Below are 18,773 nucleotides of genomic sequence, written 5' to 3'. Positions count from 1 at the left end.
AGTCAAAGTTGCTCTTCTATCAGCTTGAATCAGTCGGCCCATTCTCCTCTGACCTCTAGCATCAACAAGGCATTTTCGCCCACAGGACTGCCGCATACTGGATGTTTTTCCCTTTTCACACCATTCTTTGTAAACCCTAGAAATGGTTGTGCGTGAAAATCCCAGTAACTGAGCAGATTGTGAAATACTCAGACCGGCCCGTCTGGCACCAACAACCATGCCACGCTCAAAATTGCTTAAATCACCTTTCTTTCCCATTCTGACATTCAGTTTGGAGTTCAGGAGATTGTCTTGACCAGGACCACACCCCTAAATGCATTGAAGCAACTGCCATGTGATTGGTTGATTAGATAATTGCATTAATGAGAAATTGAACAGGTGTTCCTAATAATCCTTTAGGTGAGTGTATGTGTATGTTGGGGTCCCGGAGAGGTATAAAGGGGCTGACAGGACAATATGTGGGAGGAAACAGAATGCAAAGAAACTAAAGGAGAAAAGTCAAAAAAAAACTTTCCAGTGCAAATTTACAGAAAAGTAACCAGCTATTACAGATTATAAAGCAGTACATTTTAGAAAAGGTTTGAAACATTGAAAAATCCCTGAAATTAAATACGATAAGTAATATTAAATAACCAAGTCATCAGTACTTAAAATAATCAGATATTGGCATTGAATACTTTGATATAGAGCCAAAGTCCTGCCCCTCTCTTTTAGCTAGCCTCTGTTCCACTAACATACTAACATAAACAAAATGCTCCTCATGGGGTTTTCTGTCCATATTGTAAACTAAATGGGTCAGTATAACATGACGATTTACATCAGTAATAACATATTAGTCAGCCACTGGCACAGTGTCAAAGCCTCACGGGCATGGCCGTGGCTTTCGTTGAGGACACAAAGGGTGTCCTCGTGTTTGTTTCTAGAAAATGAAGGTTTTCATGACCTGTGGAAGAGTTTACATTCTGAAGTTACATGCACAAAGTATTCAAGGTGGTGCCGACAGGCTTTGTAGAACCAGTATCTTTAAGGGAGCTATCATCAATATTTTTATAATAACATGACTATTTGTATGTGAAAAAAGTCGCTCGTAGTGATGAACCTACAGAGATTTAGCTCAGATTTAGATTTAGCCTCAGCTTTACAGCAACGCTCATTGTTTCTGTTTTTACAGCCCGCAGCTGTTTTGGTTCACTCTCAACGCTCTCATTGCATAGATTCAGCAGCAGCAGGCAGTTGCTCTCAGCAAAGTTAGCGACTAGCTGGTGAACATAGGGGAGCATTAAGCGGCCATAGAGAAACATGTACTTAGCTAAAAGGAGAGTGAATATATGACTTACATTCATCAAGTGGTCAAAATAACTCCTAATAAATGCTAATGTTGCTCCGTGTCTGCTGGAAATGCTAACAAGTTCACCATAGCAACTGAAAAGGTGGTTTATGTTGTATTTACAGATATTTTTCTGCCAATCTGACAGGGGCCAAACATTCAGTTAAATCAAATTTAAATTGAACTGATTGAGTTGATGTAATACCATTTCTCCACAAGAATTATATTCCTGACAGTTTGGAAAATGCACTGAAACAGTATTTAGGCTATTGTACATTTTGAATGAGAGATATTTTGTTTGCAACAAAGACGACTACCCAGTGTCTTCCCCATCCCCATAGATCACTCCTCAACCACGTACCACACAGCCTCCGTAAATGCTGCAAAATGTAAACACAATTCCCAGAACTCAGCTAAGAATTGCTGGAAAAATATGCAATGCAGTTGTTGCTTCCAGAGAAACCAACATGCAGAACTGTCAATCTCAAATGCTTGTACTGTGGGAATTCACAGTGCAATAGCATGCATTCTGGGTTGGTCTAAGGGTTTTTAAGTGGTCGTACAGGTCCACACAATCACAATGCAAATAAATAAACCCCCAGTGCCCAGCACGGTTGTTTACATGAGGTTGGGATAAATTACCAAATAAGAGTGACCAGCTTAATTCCCCTCTGGGGAAGCGAGAGCTGGAACGGAAAGCCTGGCATTTCTAAAAAGAAAACAGAAACTCTGGCTTTCTGACGAGCTTTTGACGTTTTAAAAAGCACGTCTACGGCCAACATAAGCACTAAACTGACCCTACCAGCGCTCGGTTTCAAACAAAGTTGCAAAACTGTAGGGACAACAGTATGAGAATAGTGAGAGTTGTGTTTTCTCAAGTTTGATGATTGCACCAGCTGAGCTTTAACTCAACAACAGCATACACGCTGTGGTGGAAAAAACACACATTCCCATACATAGCCTTCATGCACAGATACGCACTCAGGGAAACAAGCGTAATCGACTAACAAGTTCAACATGTTCTTTTTCTACACTTACAATATGACATTCTTCAAACTAAATCACAGTTACAAATAAAAAAATAAATCTGGTTTTAGATACACTAGTACACGCTTCTCGAAGTAATGGAAGAAAATATCTACAATGACAGTCAAACACACACACACACACACACACATATATATATAAACAGATACAGTACACTGTCTCAGGACAGCCAGAAACATGCTGGCAGATGAGTACGACTGGAGACACAGGGAGTAAACTTGGAAGGTTTCTATTTAGGGCTGTAATCCCCCTGTGTGTAGGTGTGACCTCTCAACTATAAGGCTTTACAGTCTATCCATATCCATTTTCTCACACTACTAGCGAGCAGAATTTGCGTAAAGACTGCATGAGTGGTCATGTGCCTTTATCATACACAATTCGGGCTCAAGGCACAAAATTTAATGGCTGTATTGACTTTTTAAACCTACGCCTTCGAAACAAGGATTGACTGCGTATGGAAGCTGGTTTGTGTAATAGTCACTCATTTCATTGATAGATTTAGAAAATAATTAGCAGTTCACTATCAGTTTGTGTGTACAGTAGAAAAACATTAATATCATTGTCATTAAATGTACGAATAAATCACAGACAATGAACTCACACATACACATCAACCAATATCTCCTTTGTTTTCTTACTGCCTATCTTTGTATATACTGTATCTCTGTCATGCATCAGTAAATACTGAGAGTAATGTGAGGGATGAGGTCTGCAAAGTGAAATATTGCCAGCTTTTGGCCTTGGCTTGATATTTTACCAAACATAGCATCCATTGGCCTCTCTGCTCACCTCCCCCTTTGAAGAGAGCTCTGCCTGGACTTAAAAGCTTTAGACTGGCATTCAGACAAAAAGTGCAGCATGCTGGAGCTTTACTTGGGCTGGAAGTGTGAGCGCTTCTTGACCTGAACCAGGAACCCTCAATGGACAACACAGAAGTTTAATACATTGAAGTAGTTGCCATAGCGGGCCAACATCAAAAATAAAATTAAGTTGAGATGATTTCTGTAAATGGTCATGTCTACATTGTTTTGTGGAATCAGTATCGAAATACAGTTCAAAACTGTTTTCTAGGTTTTTACAAAGCTATGTCAAAAATATATTTACCATCTAATAACATTATATCAGGAGAAAGTGTGCTTGTTGGTTCAGTGTTTAACTTGGCTACCTTCTGCATCTTGCTTCCTATCAAAATATTGCTGTGTAATACTACACTTGACATTTTTCTTAGTAGGTCTTTTGAGCATTTCTCATTTTTTTAAGTGATAAAAATGAACTTAACCAGTTGGTAACTTTACATGGGAACATACAGTAAGTCCAGTCCTACCAAAACTGGCTTGGTAAGTTCTTGTTGGGATCAGGCACAGCGGTGAGTTCAAACAGGGCGAATGCCTAAAATCCATTGCGTTAAGAGGGAAATAAATACACAAATAGGAATACAAATTAATGTGATGCACCTCTTTAGTGTATTTACTGTCACAGCTAATAGCTACGACAGGGGGACTGCACAAAACACCTCTCACATGTAACATCTTAACATCATATGTTGCAATAGTGTGTTCAAATTTGCAAAGTTGAATAGTTAAACAAAAGTAATGGATAAATGGTTGAAAGTGGTCATAGTACAAATGCAAACTTGACTAAAACTACTGAAAAAAAAATGAAAAACACCTAGTTTAAAATTAATTTAAATGCACACATTTGGAATATCACTGGTGGTATTGATGAAGGGTTTCTTGAACTCTTCTGATAAGGCTGTGGGGGTACGTTAAGCAAAAAGAGTTGGAATCCACTGCTCCATAATAGTAGCCCAATGACTCTTTCATGCCAAATCAGGGCAAATTGACACAATTGATTTTTTAATTTGCAACCTCCTACATCTGTGCCAGTCTATTGTGTTTAATGGTTCTGGGTTTCATTTTCTATTTCCCACTCCGCCAAAACATCATAAAAAACATGATCCAAATACCACAATAATCAAGGGACACATAGCACAAAAATTAATCCATAAAACACACACCCTGCAGCAGTAGCACATCATGTCTAACAAAGGCTTAAGTATTGCGTGCATGTGTGAGAGACAATGCAGTCTTCTGATTACCTTGGTTATCCTAGTAACCAGCACAACAGCAATAAAAACAGTTCAGCTACAGCACCACATTAAACATTTGACCTCTCTACTTTGCAATGCTAATCGGCGATTCAGTACATGAACTCAAGAGTTCATCCTGGTAACAAGCGCACTAGAGGCTCTGCCCTCTCTTCTTCCTACATCCTCCCATCCCTGGAATGGTTAAAGGAGAGGCAGATGTTTCCTTTACCAACATTTCCCCTCCCTCTTTCTCTTCCACCACCCACTCGCTCCCTCCCTGCATCAGCCCTTGCTTGCAGTTTGTGCACATAGAGACAAAGGCACCCATGCACACAATTCAGTAAGACAGACACTCTCAGCCTACCCAAGAATGAAAGATTCAACACCTGTAACTCCGGCCTCTTGTCCATCTGAATCTAACCGGTTTCCTACACAACTAAACATCCTCTGCTCATCTGAACACAAATACTCTCTCTTGTTCTCCCTTATTCCTTCTGGACACACACAGCCACATTCAGAATATCCATGTCACATTTTTCAAGGCTCGCAGTTTGCTTGACTATGCACACACACTCAGCAGGGAGGGTTTCTCAGTGTAAACACTCACTCGTTCTCCTTAATAGGCCTACTTTTGGGCCAATTCCAGGGTCCAACACCACACCACTAAGTACTTCAACACTTCCAGGAGTTTGTCAAAGACATGCAGATATACATTGCCCATCCAGAGACAGCAGTGTTACGTCAGGGACTTAAGCGGCAGCTCTGAAGCCAAGAGTTGAACAAAGTGACCCTGTCACTAATTATCCATAAGTGCTTATAAAAGATGGTTGGTGTTCTTTGCATAAGACCACATACCCTAGAGTGTGCTGGTGAAATTGGGTTTATCAGGGGAAAAAATTTAAATCTTATATAATGCAATTTATTTCTGACTAAGCTCTTCAGAAAGCCCAGAGCATGATATTATCTGTAGGTATTATCGGTAATAGACATCATACAGTAAGGTAATTCTACTTCTCAGAAGATTGCACAACCAAGTTAGAGTTTCCAGGAAATTAAATTTATGCTATCATAAATACAGAAAAGGCAAAGGCTGAGAAAATAGACAAAGAGAGATAAAGGAGATATTTTAGGCCATTTTATCTACAGTAAGTGTGTGTGCTCTGTATGAGATGTCCATGGCTCAGGGTTGTAATGGGACATGTGAAATTCATGTCTCAGGTCTCAGTCAGTGTGTTGTGTGTGTGTGTGTGTGTGTGTGTGTTGAGGGTAGGCTGACATGGGAGACAGCGTGAGCAAAACTTTCAAGCAGCTCTTTCAATGTGATCAATACGGTTCAACATCATAAGACACGGCCTTAGGCAAGGAGCAGTGACACATTACACAACAGTGCAACAGTGTCTGAATGATGTGGTGTGTGTTTGTGTGTGTGTGTGTGTGTGTGTGTGTGTGTGTGTGTGTGTAGGAGTCTCTGAGTCTACACTAACAAGGGCGACCACTAATTCTGTGATGTAACATCCCACTTCACATATCTAAGCATCACTTTTCCCTAACTGTGAAACCCAGAGAGATCAGGATTGGCAGTGAGGTCACTTCCTTAATGTCTGCCAGTGCTAACACATTCTCATATTCTCACACACACATTCACGACAGGCAGTCACACAGGCACTTTCTGTACATGTCAACTACGCAACTATTCTGGTAAGTGATATATTGTGTGTTTCCTGGCAGTGTTTAATACCAACACAGGAAATAGTGTGAGGTTCCTGAGCTGCATCAAAAAGCAAGGGTACGGAAGTTAAGGTGGAGGATTGTCATATTCTGGTGTCTCAGGCTTGGCATCCATCACTATAGTCAACGATGTCGTTTTAGTTATTCAACAACGATCCCTGACATTGAAGCCACTGCGTAGAATTTGAAATGTTTGGCTTTCCCAGTGTAATAAAAAAGACTATGTGACAGATAGAAATGCCCACCTCTATCCTCTCACAGATCAAGGATACTGTGATGAATGAGCTGTCAGCAACACATAAAGTGTACACTTGTCACTGGGATTGTTATTTTTACAAACAAAAGACCCAACCACCGCAGCCAAAACCGACCACCCCCATTCAAGTTTTTGCAGAAAATGCAGCGACCTGCAACGGAAACAGTTGAAACAGAATCAACTTTTGGAGAAATGCAACCCAACCTCAGGCTACAGAGGCCAATCGTGCCACAGTGCTCCACAGTCAGCCTAAAATATACCTGAAACCGGGCGCTGTCCATGCAGAGTTCATGGACCAAACTATGATACTCTCTCGGTTGTCTCCTTGCTTGGTTTATTTCGTGTACCAAGCTTTAATGTCTGTGTCTGGCTTGCAGTTTGAAAGTCTGAAAAATAGCCATACCAAGAAGCTTCTAATGTTTTGTGTTCATTTGTTTGAGAGAGAAACAGAGACAGCGGTGGTCGCGCAACCTAGAGAGTGAATGAGGACAGGCGAGGAGCATGAATCTCGCTACATGTATGTGACAAATAAAGTACCTGTACCTTTTACCTTTTGAAGACAATACCCTGTTGAAATGTACATACATAGTCTGCACTAACTATAGTTGATCTTCATTCCCACATTGTATTAAATGACACATTTCTATTGAGCAGCATTCAGTTGAAATCCTCAGTGGGGTGCAGTGCTGGGATCTCTCCTACTAGAACAATGTTAATGGGGGTGACTTTAGCTGTGATCACATCCTCTCACTCAGCACCCTCTGCTAGGCTCTAGTCTTACATAACAGACAATATTAATAGCTGGTGAGTAACTGTGTGTGTGTGTGTGTGTGTGTGTGATCTCACGGTCTTATTCATTGTGGGTGAGTCTTCATGTGAGAGTGTCTCCAGAGATTGGGCTGTTGCAGGAGTTTGTGGAGAGAGGTTGAGGTAGTGTGACAAATGAAGGCAAAACCCCTAGACATACTGAGTGTGTGTGTGTGTGTGTGTGTGTGTGTTTGTGTGTGTGTACAGAGGTGTATTAGCATGGGTTGTACCTGTCGAGGGCGGTGCTGGTGGCCATACTCCTGGCAAAGCCCTTGACTCCCAGCTGTCTGAAGTAGGGGATGGTGGAGAGGTTGGCAGCCATGATGGCCACTGAGTCTGACGGGTTCACAAAGAAGCCGTTTTCTCCAAGGATCATGTACCGGTCCTGACAACAGCACAGCATTTAGTACAATGTGAGCCAACTCATGTAACAAGTTATTAGTTTTTAGTATAATACTTTGAAGAGAGAACTCCAGACAGACTAAACTTGACTGATTTAGTATTATAGGCGGTAACAAAAGATAAGGCTGGTGATCTTCAAAATTTTGCTTATTGTCAACTAACCCCATGAAAAGACCAAAAGCAACAATGAATTGATTCTACTAATAATGTATTCCTCTGTGCCACAGACCTCCATTGTTGTCTAGAAATTATTAAACACACATCAATAAACATGTTTTGAATGAATTATTGAATGTATTGCTGAGTGACCCATCATAACTCAGGAGATACCATGGCAAATTATATTATATTATATTATATAAATCATATTTACATTATATTCATCCTCCATTGTTCATTCATATCAGAATATACTAGGTTTTTCACCAAATCTACTTTTATTTTATGTTGCAAAGGGCCATTGCTTTATGGCATAAAACAAGTGATGGGGCCATAAATTCAGTGCTAAATCTTTTGTGTAATGTCAGCCGGTGAGTAAGGGGCCTTTGAGAAAATCTCTTCCAACTTTTCACAAAAGAAAACCATTTATCAACATTTTTGTTCATTAGCACCTACACTTGATTTTTATTTCTTTGACAACTTGTCTTCTACATGATAGCAATATATGAAACAAAAACTCCACTAGTGTGTTGGTTGAAGAAATCAGTTAGTTCAGTGGCACACTATTAAAACATGAGTATAGGAAACTGACATAGATTTAAAAATAATGTTACCACTGTGACAAGTATCTATGACAGTCCTATTGATTTTATGTATTCATGGTGTATTATCAACAAATATCAACAATGTCAATGTCATAAAGTACATCTACAATCTACCTTTTAGCATACTGCCCACTCTTATCACATTTATTTAACAGTGGTTATACTGTGTAAACATCAGATGTCTTACCCCATCTGCATCAAATGCAGCTCCAAAGCCAAAGTCACCACCTTTCATGGCGTCTACCAGAGATGTGGCGTAAGTCAGGTTAGGCTCTGGAGGTCGGCCACCAAAGTCCTCCAGAGGGACGCAGTTGACAGCAGAGTTAGCAGGAGCTCCCAACTCATCGCACAGGATCCTACGTACGTAGGGGCCCATCACTGTAACACAACACAAGGAAAGCGGCGAGTCAAGGAGAGGAGAAGAGAGGAAAAACAGTTCAATTTCCAATAACATTAACAGCTCGGGGGCTATGTGAGGTAGATGATGAATTGTCTCACCTCCGTTCATGGCATCTATGTGTATCTTGAGCTGATCTGATCCTGTGAGAAGACTTTTAATGGCACTGAAGTCAAAGATGTTTCGCAGAAGTTGTAGATACACCTCAACTGAGTCTACGATCTCCACTAGAAACACAGACGAGAGGAGACGATTAGATCAGTGCGGTTAGTACAGGATGGTAATGTGTTTGTTTGTTTGTTTGGTTGTATGCATTTGTGCTATAAAGAAGTTCTGCAAATACCAGTGTGCTATCAGTAAGTACAGTCATGTACATAAATAATTAATCAGTTCAGAATAGCTATGTAGACACAATGTGCAGTTAGCATTTATGTACCACCTACCACTTTTCAAATTTACACTGAAAAAAATTATAAATGCAACACTTTTGTTTTTGCCCCCATTCATCAGGAGCTGAACTCAGAGATCTAAGACTTTCTCTGTGTACACAAAAGGCCTATTTCTCTCAAATATTGTTCACAAATCTGTCAAAATCTGTGTTAGTGAGCACTTCTCCTTTGCTGAGATTATCCATCCACCTCACAGGTGTGGCATATCAAGATGCTGATCAGACAGCATGGGTATTGCACAGGTGTGCCTCAGGCTGGCCACAATAAAAGGCCACTCGAAAATGTGCAGTTCGATCACACAGCACAATGCCACAGATGTTGCAAGATTTGAGGGAGCGTGCAATTGGCATGCTGACTGCAGGAATGTCCACCAGAGCTGTTGCCCGTGAGCTGAACGTAAATTTCTCTACCATAAGCCTTCTCTTTCTCTGAGATTGTTTTTCCCAAAAATTAGACAATATTTGTCCAGGGAGTGCAGTAATATAGAGTGCTAAAAGGCCAGTTTGTTTGACTTAGCAACAGTAACTAAGGAGGGGCGTGGCTTAGCGAAGGGTCAATTGGCGTGCCGATATTATCAGCCGATATGAGCTAATCGTGGATAAATCAATAACGTTGTTTAAAACAGTTGATACATGACAATTAAAAAAGAAACAAAGACATGGAATCATGTCATGAGTGTTGGTGTTGCATAGTTTGTCTACCAGGGGGAACTCCTTTGTTGGTAACAGGTGTTCACCACAAAACAGAGCAATCAGCTGACGTAATCAGCTGTACTTTTGTTCAAACTACTATTTACTATTTTTTAAAATGCATTATGTCGTGTTATTTTGGTGAGGTTTCTAAACATACCTAACAAATGTTAGGGATAATCTTTGTTTATGTTATGTGTTTCTGAAAAGAAGAAAATAATTATATCTGCCAATCTTATTTTTTAATATATTGGAACATTGAATTTTAAAATCCTCAAATATCAAAATCTATATTGGTCTTAAAAAGCCCATATCGGTCAGGGCTCTAGTTGGCTCTTTTGTAACAAGTGAGTAAGTGAGTGAATATTACACCTCTGAAAGGTTTGAACTTGTTCTCCAGGTCAAATTCTTGTCTTCCCAGCCTGGACAAGTCAATGCGGAGATCGGGACAGATGGCATACTCCTCAAGCGTCCGGCTCACCTGGTAGATTCTCTCCATCACAGTGTCTGGAGATGGGCCTACCACACAAAGACAGACATACAATCAATATGTGTAAACTTACCACACACTAGCATTCATGTATGTCTGGTAAAAAACATCACTGACTGTACAGATGGTTTCAAACCTTTACCTTAAACTTAAAAAAAATCTCAATAGGAAGAAGAAACATGGAAAAATAAGAAAACCAGCACTCGTTTTCAGTGCTCACCTCCATTTGCCACATTGAACTTGATTCCAAAGTCTCCACCGGGGCCTCCAGGGTTGTGACTAGCTGTGAGGATGATCCCACCAATAGCCTTTATCTTCCTGATGATGCAGGAAACAGCAGGAGTGGACAGGAGGCCATTGTGTCCGATTACCAGACGACCAATCTGCACAACACAGATAATAACAAGGAGCAATGTCAGCTGCAGGTCAATCCAGGATCCAATTGAAATAATGCTTTCTGATAAGCTAGAATTGTCTTGAAAGTTTAGGGGTCTACTCTCTTTTGTGGCTGTCTTGGATGTTTCCCGAATGCACAGTAAACATCAGAGCCCATCGGTGTTACCGGAACCAAAAGCAACGCTGGCCCAAAGTATCTCATCATTCTACAGGTGACTAATTGACAGCTCACTTTAAAAAGCAAAATGATCTGCCCCAAGAGGGTGCCTAAATAACAGAGCTGCCCTCTCTATTTATAATTTGTATGCTACTTTTAAAGTGGTAATACCACCATCATCCCATAATTCCCCTGCATATCAGCTATTCTAAATAAAAGTGTCCTCACTGGAGAGGAATTTATTCTCCTGACGTCAGTGTATCCTCTTAACATCCAGCATGTTGCATGCGTATATAACGGACAGACGAGGAAAATGAGAGAAAACCCTAACAAATGTACTCTGTACTCATGGTACTATGTGTAATAACCTAAGAACTACTCTAATCTGTTAGTTCCCTCTATGTTTAGATTGTATTCAGTAGTGTAAGAGGGATAGTACATGCACTGGGTGGTTTATCTTCAAGTGTTGCCATATTATGACTCTTGGTTCAATGCTATTTGACAGGGGATCCCCAAAGTTTGGCCTGAGAGAGGTGGAACAGTGGGAGATGGGGGAACGTAAGTAGGCAGGAAAATAGAACAGGATGGATGGAAGTGCTGATAAGGCCGACATCAAGAGACACTTGGCTGGGCCAGCAGAAAAACTGACTGATCTAAAAAACAAATTAAATTCCCTTCCGATTTTCCTTTGGAACCTGTCCAAACCAATCACAATGATCTCAGAGTGAGCATTTTAAATGATCTCTGGGGATTTTCCTCCTCTCTGTCTTCCTGTTCTCATTTAGGCCTATCTGCTGCTGACACTTACAAGAGTTCAGACATGTTTTGGGTGGGTGACAAGTTTGCATGTGATAATACCACAGATTATTAGTCTTTCACCTAAAGGGAAAGGTTCATGTTTCCATCTGTGTGAGGAGTGATTGCATGACTGTGATAGAAGTTGACTTCTCTGTCTTTCATAGTGTTAAAGGCCTGTAGATGTAAAGCTAAACGGTAGCCTAGTAATAGTAGCAAAAGGCAAAGATTAGGGGGGAAAGTGTGGCAACCCTTAGATTGGGAACCGTTGGGCTACAGCATTCACACCTGAATCTAAAATGTGCTTCCTTAGGCAAAACTTTCATAATCATTCTAGGCAAGTATATTTAACCTTTGTTCTCCATTGCAAGGACAAGGAGCCAAAATCACATTTGGATATACCAGCTTTTTTTCGTTTTCATAAATGTTTACATGCTTACACAATTCCTGGTAGGCCTACTTTAATAGCCTACACTTTTTTACTGAATGAAAAATAATTAGAAATGTTAATCGTATGCACGATTAGTGTTTCCAATATGTTGATGAACGCACGACCGTCTCTGTAAGTCAAGACTGGTGGTCGCCCCCTCCCTTCTTACCCCGTTGGCAGCGGCCATCTGCACTATCACCTCGGCGGCAGCTCGGCTGAAGTAGCGGCCGTCGCTGCCCACCACCATGGTGCAACCCTGTCGGTCCCGCAGGTCGATGGAGGACAACACGCTCTGGATGTAGTTCTGCAGGTAGTTCTTCTTCCCCTCGAACACCGCTGTCTTCCTCCGCAGACCGTTGGTACCGGGCCGTTGGTCGTCGAAGGGGGCGGTTTGGACCGTCACCACCGGGATGGGGCTCGTCTCCATCCTCCTCGTCGGGACCCAACGGGAGGACGTCGATCAAGCAACCTGAAGTTTAGTTTTGAAGTTTGCTTCTGGTGGTATCCGTCCACAGAGTAAAAGCAGCCTAGGGCTGGCGAATAAACAGCCCAAAGAAGGACCTTGTCAGTCTGTGAAGTGAGGTTACAGTTGTTCTTCTCTGCTGAGGAGGAGAGCAGTGACAGCAGCCCCACGCAGTGATGAATTGGCTATAAAGAAAAATGAACTCACCTCGGCAACTTATGTTACAGCCTAGAGAGCTGCATCCCTCAGTTGGCCTATAGCCTGATGAACTCAACATTCAGCAAAGCTGTCCTCTGCTGTTCGACAACTCCCTCTTTTCCTAATAAGCCTGAACAACTGACTACAAGAAAAAAAAATCAGGGAGGGCCAACATCTTCAAGGCCCACAATCAGCTGAGCCTCAGGCCAAAAATAGACTTTTGGCTGATGGCAGAGGGGAATTGTGTCGTGACCGATCTGCAACCGGAGACTGCCTGTGTCTGTGCTGTCTACACTGTCCGGTATGAAGGCATAAGCTGGGACTGTAGTTACTTTATAAGTGGGAAATGACAGCCCACTGAGCAGAACTTCACTCCCTCCTATAACAAAGCTTGTCTTTTTCATTTGAGCCACATTTGTTTCAGGATCTTCAGTTGCACATCTCGCTTTCTCCTGCAGGTTCTTGGATTAGGCTATGCTTTTGGTATGGCTTTAAACGCAAGAAGTAAATAAATCTGTGACATAGAAATTTTCAGTTTGCAATCCCATGTCAGGAGTAGGGAAGGTCACCGCCGGAAATCTCAGTCTGCATTGTGTCTGCTCCAATATTTGGTAAACAGTGCGACCTTGAGGCAGGAAGGAAGAAGTGCACTTTTCTTCTCTTATGGTTAAAAAGAGCGCTTATGTTTCATCTCACAAATAAATATTATCTGAACAGATATTTTAATTTTTTTTTTTTTTTTTTTTTAAACTTTCGTTAATCATTTTAAACTATTCATTTTGAGAAATGGGATCGTGGTTCCCTTACACATCAAATATTTCAATGTGTCAAATGAAAGAAGATGAATAAATAAATGAATGATGTATTTGCTATTCTTTGAAAAGGTGAACAATAACAGTAGGCCTATCATTTTTTTTAGACCGTTATCTCCTGCAACTTTAAAGTATGTGCTGGCATCATCCTTATTGATTTGCTGGTTTTAAAAAAAACACATTAAAGTTTATATTTTCAACGTTTTATCTCAATTATTAGACCTTCATAACAGCCAAACGATTGATTTTAATAGGCCTATATTATTTAAACGGGGGTTAAGGACGAGTCGACTTTTAAAAATAGCCTAATTTAAGTAGCTAATAACAAACGCTATGTATGCCTGTATTGTTTGAATTATGATAATGGTGAGATTTAGTGAATTTGGGAGACAATTAAATACTTTAAACTGTCTGCTTTCTGTTTTAACTAAACTTTCTTTTGAAACATTCTTAGTTCCTAACTGATGAGTCCTCTCAAAATAAGAAAATCAAATGAAAGAAAAAAAAATTGTTTTGACTAGCCGATATGGAAAAACAAGCCTTAATATCAGGTGATTTATTTTTCCATACTGTTGTTAAATTATTTTTCTTTTATAGGCTAATTCCACTGCGCCCCGACCCACATAATTCTGTACAAACTGCAAATAAAGAGCTTTAAACAATAAACATCAGTTATTTTCAAGACATTTATTTTGACACGTTAATAACAAAAACACATTCATTAACAAGGGTTTCCACTGCAGCAAGTCTCACAACAAATATATTACCACTCATCTTATTTACATTGATTTACTTTGAATGTCAACGCACATAAATATCATGCAATTAAAACATTTCTTTAAGAAATGAGCTACGCCAGCGTGTCTTCACGTAGCATCACACATACAGACGCTGTTCCTTACAACCAAATACTTCAGCAGTGAGGGTAAGAGAGTCTGAGATGCTCATTTATTAAAGGAGCAGTGCTCAGCATGGCGGGAGGGCAGAATGGAGTCCTAGGAACCTGCAGGAGCGTCGGAACCAAAGAGGCAGCAGGGCCCGACATGAGATGACCGTACCCAAGAGCGCCGTGAGGGCCCTGCTGTGGATTTGGGTTCTGTGGACTGATGGGAGAGGGTTTGCTCATGATGCTTTCAATGCTGAAAGAGCACTTTGCCTGCGGGCCAGGCTTCGGCTCGGCGCACTGCGGCGCTCTGAAGTCTTTAGACCCACTGCATTTCCCGTGACTGTTCAGAGTATGTGGCAGAAGTTGATAGGAAGAGGGAGGCATCATGATGCCCTCCTGCAGGGGCATGTACCGGATAGGAGCAGCGGGCGGGGGGCTTACCTGGCCCTGTAAGCAGTATGGTTGCCCGTACGGCCGATAGCAGTTCAAGCTGGAATAAAACACAAGTCCGTCTTTGCCAAGTTCCGGGTGGTTTCTCTTGAAGCGCTTCCTTCGCCGAAGGAAGCTGCCGTTGTCGAACATGTCCTCTGAAGCAGGGTCCAGAGACCAGTAGTTACCTTTGCCCGGGTTTCCAGGCTCCCTCGGGATCTTGATAAAACAGTCGTTGAGGGAGAGGTTGTGCCTGATGGAGTTCTGCCAAGCGGGGAACTTGTCTCTGTAGTAGGGAAACTTGTTGCTGATGAAGTCACAGATGCCACTCAGCGTCAGCTTCTTCAGCGGGCTCTGCAGGATGGCCATGGTGATGAGGGCAATGTAGGAGTAGGGAGGCTTTACTGAGCTGCTTTGGGCTTTCCTAGACAGCGGTGCGTCTGCGCAGAAACTGTTCTCGCTTTCCCCCGAGGAGTCTGGCTCCGAAGAGTCAAATTCAGCACCAGATTCTGCTGAGGAGCCGGGGTCCGTAGAGCACTCATTTCGATATAAGCGCCCGTGGGTAGTCTCATCCTCGCCCACTATGTCAATCTCATCTTCATCTAGAGGCAAAGCAGCGTGTTGTGAAGCTTCAAATTCACTGGAGAGAGTCATGGTCACTCGCGGAGTGTTCAAAAACGCCTACAAACTCAACTTTGCCAAAGTGACATAAATGATTCGCCGTGCGTAAAAAGCAAAAAGGCCCCTATTCACGCGTAAAGGCGCATGTACCGTCTGCTTCTTCTTGAACCTGGTGGCTGTTTGCTGTGGTAATGGAAGCTGAGGCTTTATATGCTGGAAGGCGGCTGCCCTGCAGGCCAGTCCCATTAACCCTTTGGTCCTATCAGAATGGTCCCCTCACCCCGGGGAGCCGGAGAACGCAAGCACACAGGTGCGAGGGGGGTGGGGGGTGGGGGACTTGGGGAGTACTGAAGTGCGCACGGCCCAGTTTATAGATGGCAATTTGTTGTACTTGTAAAATACGGCAACGTTTTAGGCATTTAATTTCAATTGCCAAACGGTTAAAGTGTGTGCCAGCAGAAATGGCTACATAAAAGAAAATCTCTAAAATAATGAAGGCAAACATGAAAGCTTACTGCTTTAAAGTTTAGACATCATTTTATTAAAACATTCATTGATGCGTAAAGGATCTACACATGACCAAAATCACTATGGTGTTATTTTGCTGTTTTATTTTTAAACTCGTAAACACGTGCACAATGGTCGGTGTGCACCGCTGTGAGCCCGATGTAGACATTGTCCTGTGTCTGACATGTGTACAAGCTACCAACATAAATGTATATGAGGATAAAGTTAAATCTTGATATTTGGATCATGTGATATTACAACTGGTTCAGCAGCGCAGTCGGAGGTGGGATGTTCTTGGGAACCACGCCTAGCCCGTGATAAGAAACAAAGTGTTTCCCCCTTCAGACCCCCGCGGGTTCGTTTAGTTTGCCACCTCTGGATGCCCGCGGGTGGTGTGACCATGAAAATGGCCGTGGTAGGGCTTCCCGCAGCCAGCAGAGAAAAGAGGTAATAGTCGCCTTAACGAGGCCATCAGCATCAGAATCGAGTAGGAAACGGCTCAGCTGCACGGTGCGCCCTGGGCTACAGTACTCAGCTCGGCTTTACGACCGGGATGAATAAGCAGAGCCATCCTCAAAGCAAACCGGTCCAATAGCGGACATGTGATAAAACGTGCTGCTAAACTATCTCCATTGCAAATGAACGAGTTGGGAAAACTCCACCTATTTTGTCACCTGACTGGGCCTACTGTGTGAGAGAAATGGTTCTCACATGACTGTACCAATAAAGGCTTAAGTAACACATACCAGAAAATAGAATGGCTGCAAGTTGTAAAGTATTACAAGCATAAACTTAATTGAAGCTGCAGGTGCGGGGTAATAGCACCTCATACACACAGCTGCAAAAAAGTCAGTGGTTTGAAACAAGGCAAATGACAGGATATAAAAGTATTAAAATAATTACTAATATCAAGAAAACTAAAACTCTCATTGGGAAGTTTTCAACTTAACATTAAACACAGCTTTTGAACTGTAATGGAAAGCTGAATAAATTTAAAGAGTAACCCTCTTCAGATGGGCGGCTAGGTAGATCAAAATAATACAGAATGTCTGAAAAATAGTTAGAACCAAGTATAATGGCATTTTAGTAAACTTAACAATATTTGAGTTAGCTAAAAACTCTTTCTATGCGTTTCATAACAATAAAAGTGTGTGTTAATGCTCTTGGAGGCAGTTTCACACTTTGTTGAGTATCAGTGAATTTACCACTTCAACACAAAGGCACTGTGTGTCTGTTGTTATGTTAATAGTCTGTTGTTGTCAGCTAACCATTTTTACTATAGCTAAAAACATTTTTTGTTAGGTATGTCATAGGTGTTCAGAAAAAACAACAACTTTATTTTGAAATAATTTAAGAAACAGGATGTTAAAAGCCAGAAACATGAGCAAGGCTACTTCATTTATAAAGTACAGCACTTGACATAGCATGTGAGTCACTTCCAACACTACTTGGGCTACCAACCTTCAAAACCAGCAGATTTTACAAAGCAATTTTTATAAAATATACAACATATTGATCACATTTCTGGACCTTTGTAGCATCTTTGTTGGGGCACACATTTTAGAAGTCCTATTCAGTGTAAGTTTCCTGGGTGACACACAGCATTTAGTTCAGGCACTACAGCAACTTATACACTCTTCGATGTACTGCAGCTTTTAAAACAGGTAGTGATGGATTATCACAATTTGAAACTACTGTATTGATCACCCTGAAACCATAAACATCCTCTGACGTACCTCATGTTCTTGAAGAACAAGGAGCGACCTTCTGCAAAACAGTCCCAGATTTATTGGATCAAAAATCAACAGTTTTCACTGCAAATAGGAGGGGAGAGTTCGTAGCTAATTTCTCTCTGCTCCGTGCACCACTTTAGAGATAAACTGTTCAAGCAGAATGTCCTTGTCCAGATTCCTACCTACAGAACAGAGAACAGACAAACATGAGCATTAAAAAAAAAGCATGGCCACACACCCACACAGACCCACACCCACACACACACACACACCCACACACCCACACACACCCACACACACCCACACACACACACAGAGATATCATTTGTGTTATATATTATAGTGGACAGTGGTTCTCAAGGTCAGGTCTATGTAGCCATGGCAGTCTAATGCAAAAGGACAAAATAACACTAAATAATAATACTCTTCTTTCCCTAGATATTTACCCCATTGATTCGATATGTGACATTAGCGCTTATCATTATTTATTGCTGCTTTTATTAATATGCATTGTCAGTTGTAGATCTCCAAAAAAACCTTCGACCTAATTTACCTGGAAAGACACTAACTATGGATTAAACGGCAAAAAGGTTATGATCTGATTACTTTATTTTCAGAGTTAAGTTAGTTGTGTTGAGTGGTTGTTTTCCAGAGAATCTCCTCTAAAAAATAAATTAGAACTGGCAATAACTTGAACTTGTTACTCATGTATTATTGAATACTTTATGCTTCATTTTGTTTTGCTTGCGTGTTGACAAGTTAAAAATTTTTGCAGGTTCATCTGACCTGTGCAATTATGAAACTTTTCAAACGAGCTGTCGCCATTTTCCAAATAATTCGTACCAAATTACATACTTTCCAAGAAAAATCTCGGGACATTTTTGGAAATTGTGGAGCGATG

The 18,773-nt window shown here is 41.3% G+C and overlaps 3 protein-coding genes across 4 annotated transcripts in view; all 3 read right to left on the bottom strand.

The window, feature by feature from the left end:
* The window catches only part of pgm5 (phosphoglucomutase 5), a 26,346-nt gene extending 13,255 nt beyond the window's left edge, over positions 1-13,091 (bottom strand). Inside the window, exons 1-7 of the mRNA XM_046035161.1 lie at positions 12,894-13,091; positions 12,393-12,756; positions 10,666-10,828; positions 10,328-10,474; positions 8,919-9,044; positions 8,608-8,798; positions 7,485-7,639 (exon numbers count right to left, since the gene is read on the bottom strand). Coding sequence (XP_045891117.1) covers positions 7,485-7,639; positions 8,608-8,798; positions 8,919-9,044; positions 10,328-10,474; positions 10,666-10,828; positions 12,393-12,650 — 1,040 coding nt within the window. The 5' untranslated portion in view covers positions 12,651-12,756; positions 12,894-13,091. The remainder of the gene's footprint in view (positions 1-7,484; positions 7,640-8,607; positions 8,799-8,918; positions 9,045-10,327; positions 10,475-10,665; positions 10,829-12,392; positions 12,757-12,893) is intronic.
* Positions 13,092-14,290: 1,199 nt separating this feature from the next.
* foxd5 (forkhead box D5) lies at positions 14,291-15,777 on the bottom strand. The gene has a single exon (XM_046035160.1). It carries the CDS (start codon positions 15,663-15,665, stop codon positions 14,610-14,612), a length of 1,056 nt encoding a protein of 351 aa, XP_045891116.1. The 5' UTR covers positions 15,666-15,777; the 3' UTR covers positions 14,291-14,609.
* Positions 15,778-17,455: 1,678 nt separating this feature from the next.
* cbwd (COBW domain containing) overlaps positions 17,456-18,773 on the bottom strand; it is a 15,486-nt gene continuing 14,168 nt past the window's right edge. For both annotated transcript variants that reach the window (XM_046035158.1, XM_046035159.1), the window contains exon 16: positions 17,456-18,054. In XM_046035158.1, coding sequence (XP_045891114.1) covers positions 17,981-18,054 — 74 coding nt within the window. In that variant the 3' untranslated portion in view covers positions 17,456-17,980. The remainder of the gene's footprint in view (positions 18,055-18,773) is intronic.

This window comes from Micropterus dolomieu, linkage group LG21, assembly GCF_021292245.1.
Source record: "Micropterus dolomieu isolate WLL.071019.BEF.003 ecotype Adirondacks linkage group LG21, ASM2129224v1, whole genome shotgun sequence".
Lineage (NCBI taxonomy): Eukaryota > Metazoa > Chordata > Actinopteri > Centrarchiformes > Centrarchidae > Micropterus > Micropterus dolomieu.
Note: the sequence above shows the minus strand (reverse complement) of the source record. Positions and strands in the feature narration are given on the sequence as shown.

What these genes read in the sequence shown, in the direction of transcription:
- foxd5 (XM_046035160.1), bottom strand. Translation starts at nt 15,665, where the DNA reads ATGACTCTCTCCAGTGAATTTGAAGCTTCACAACACGCTGCTTTGCCT.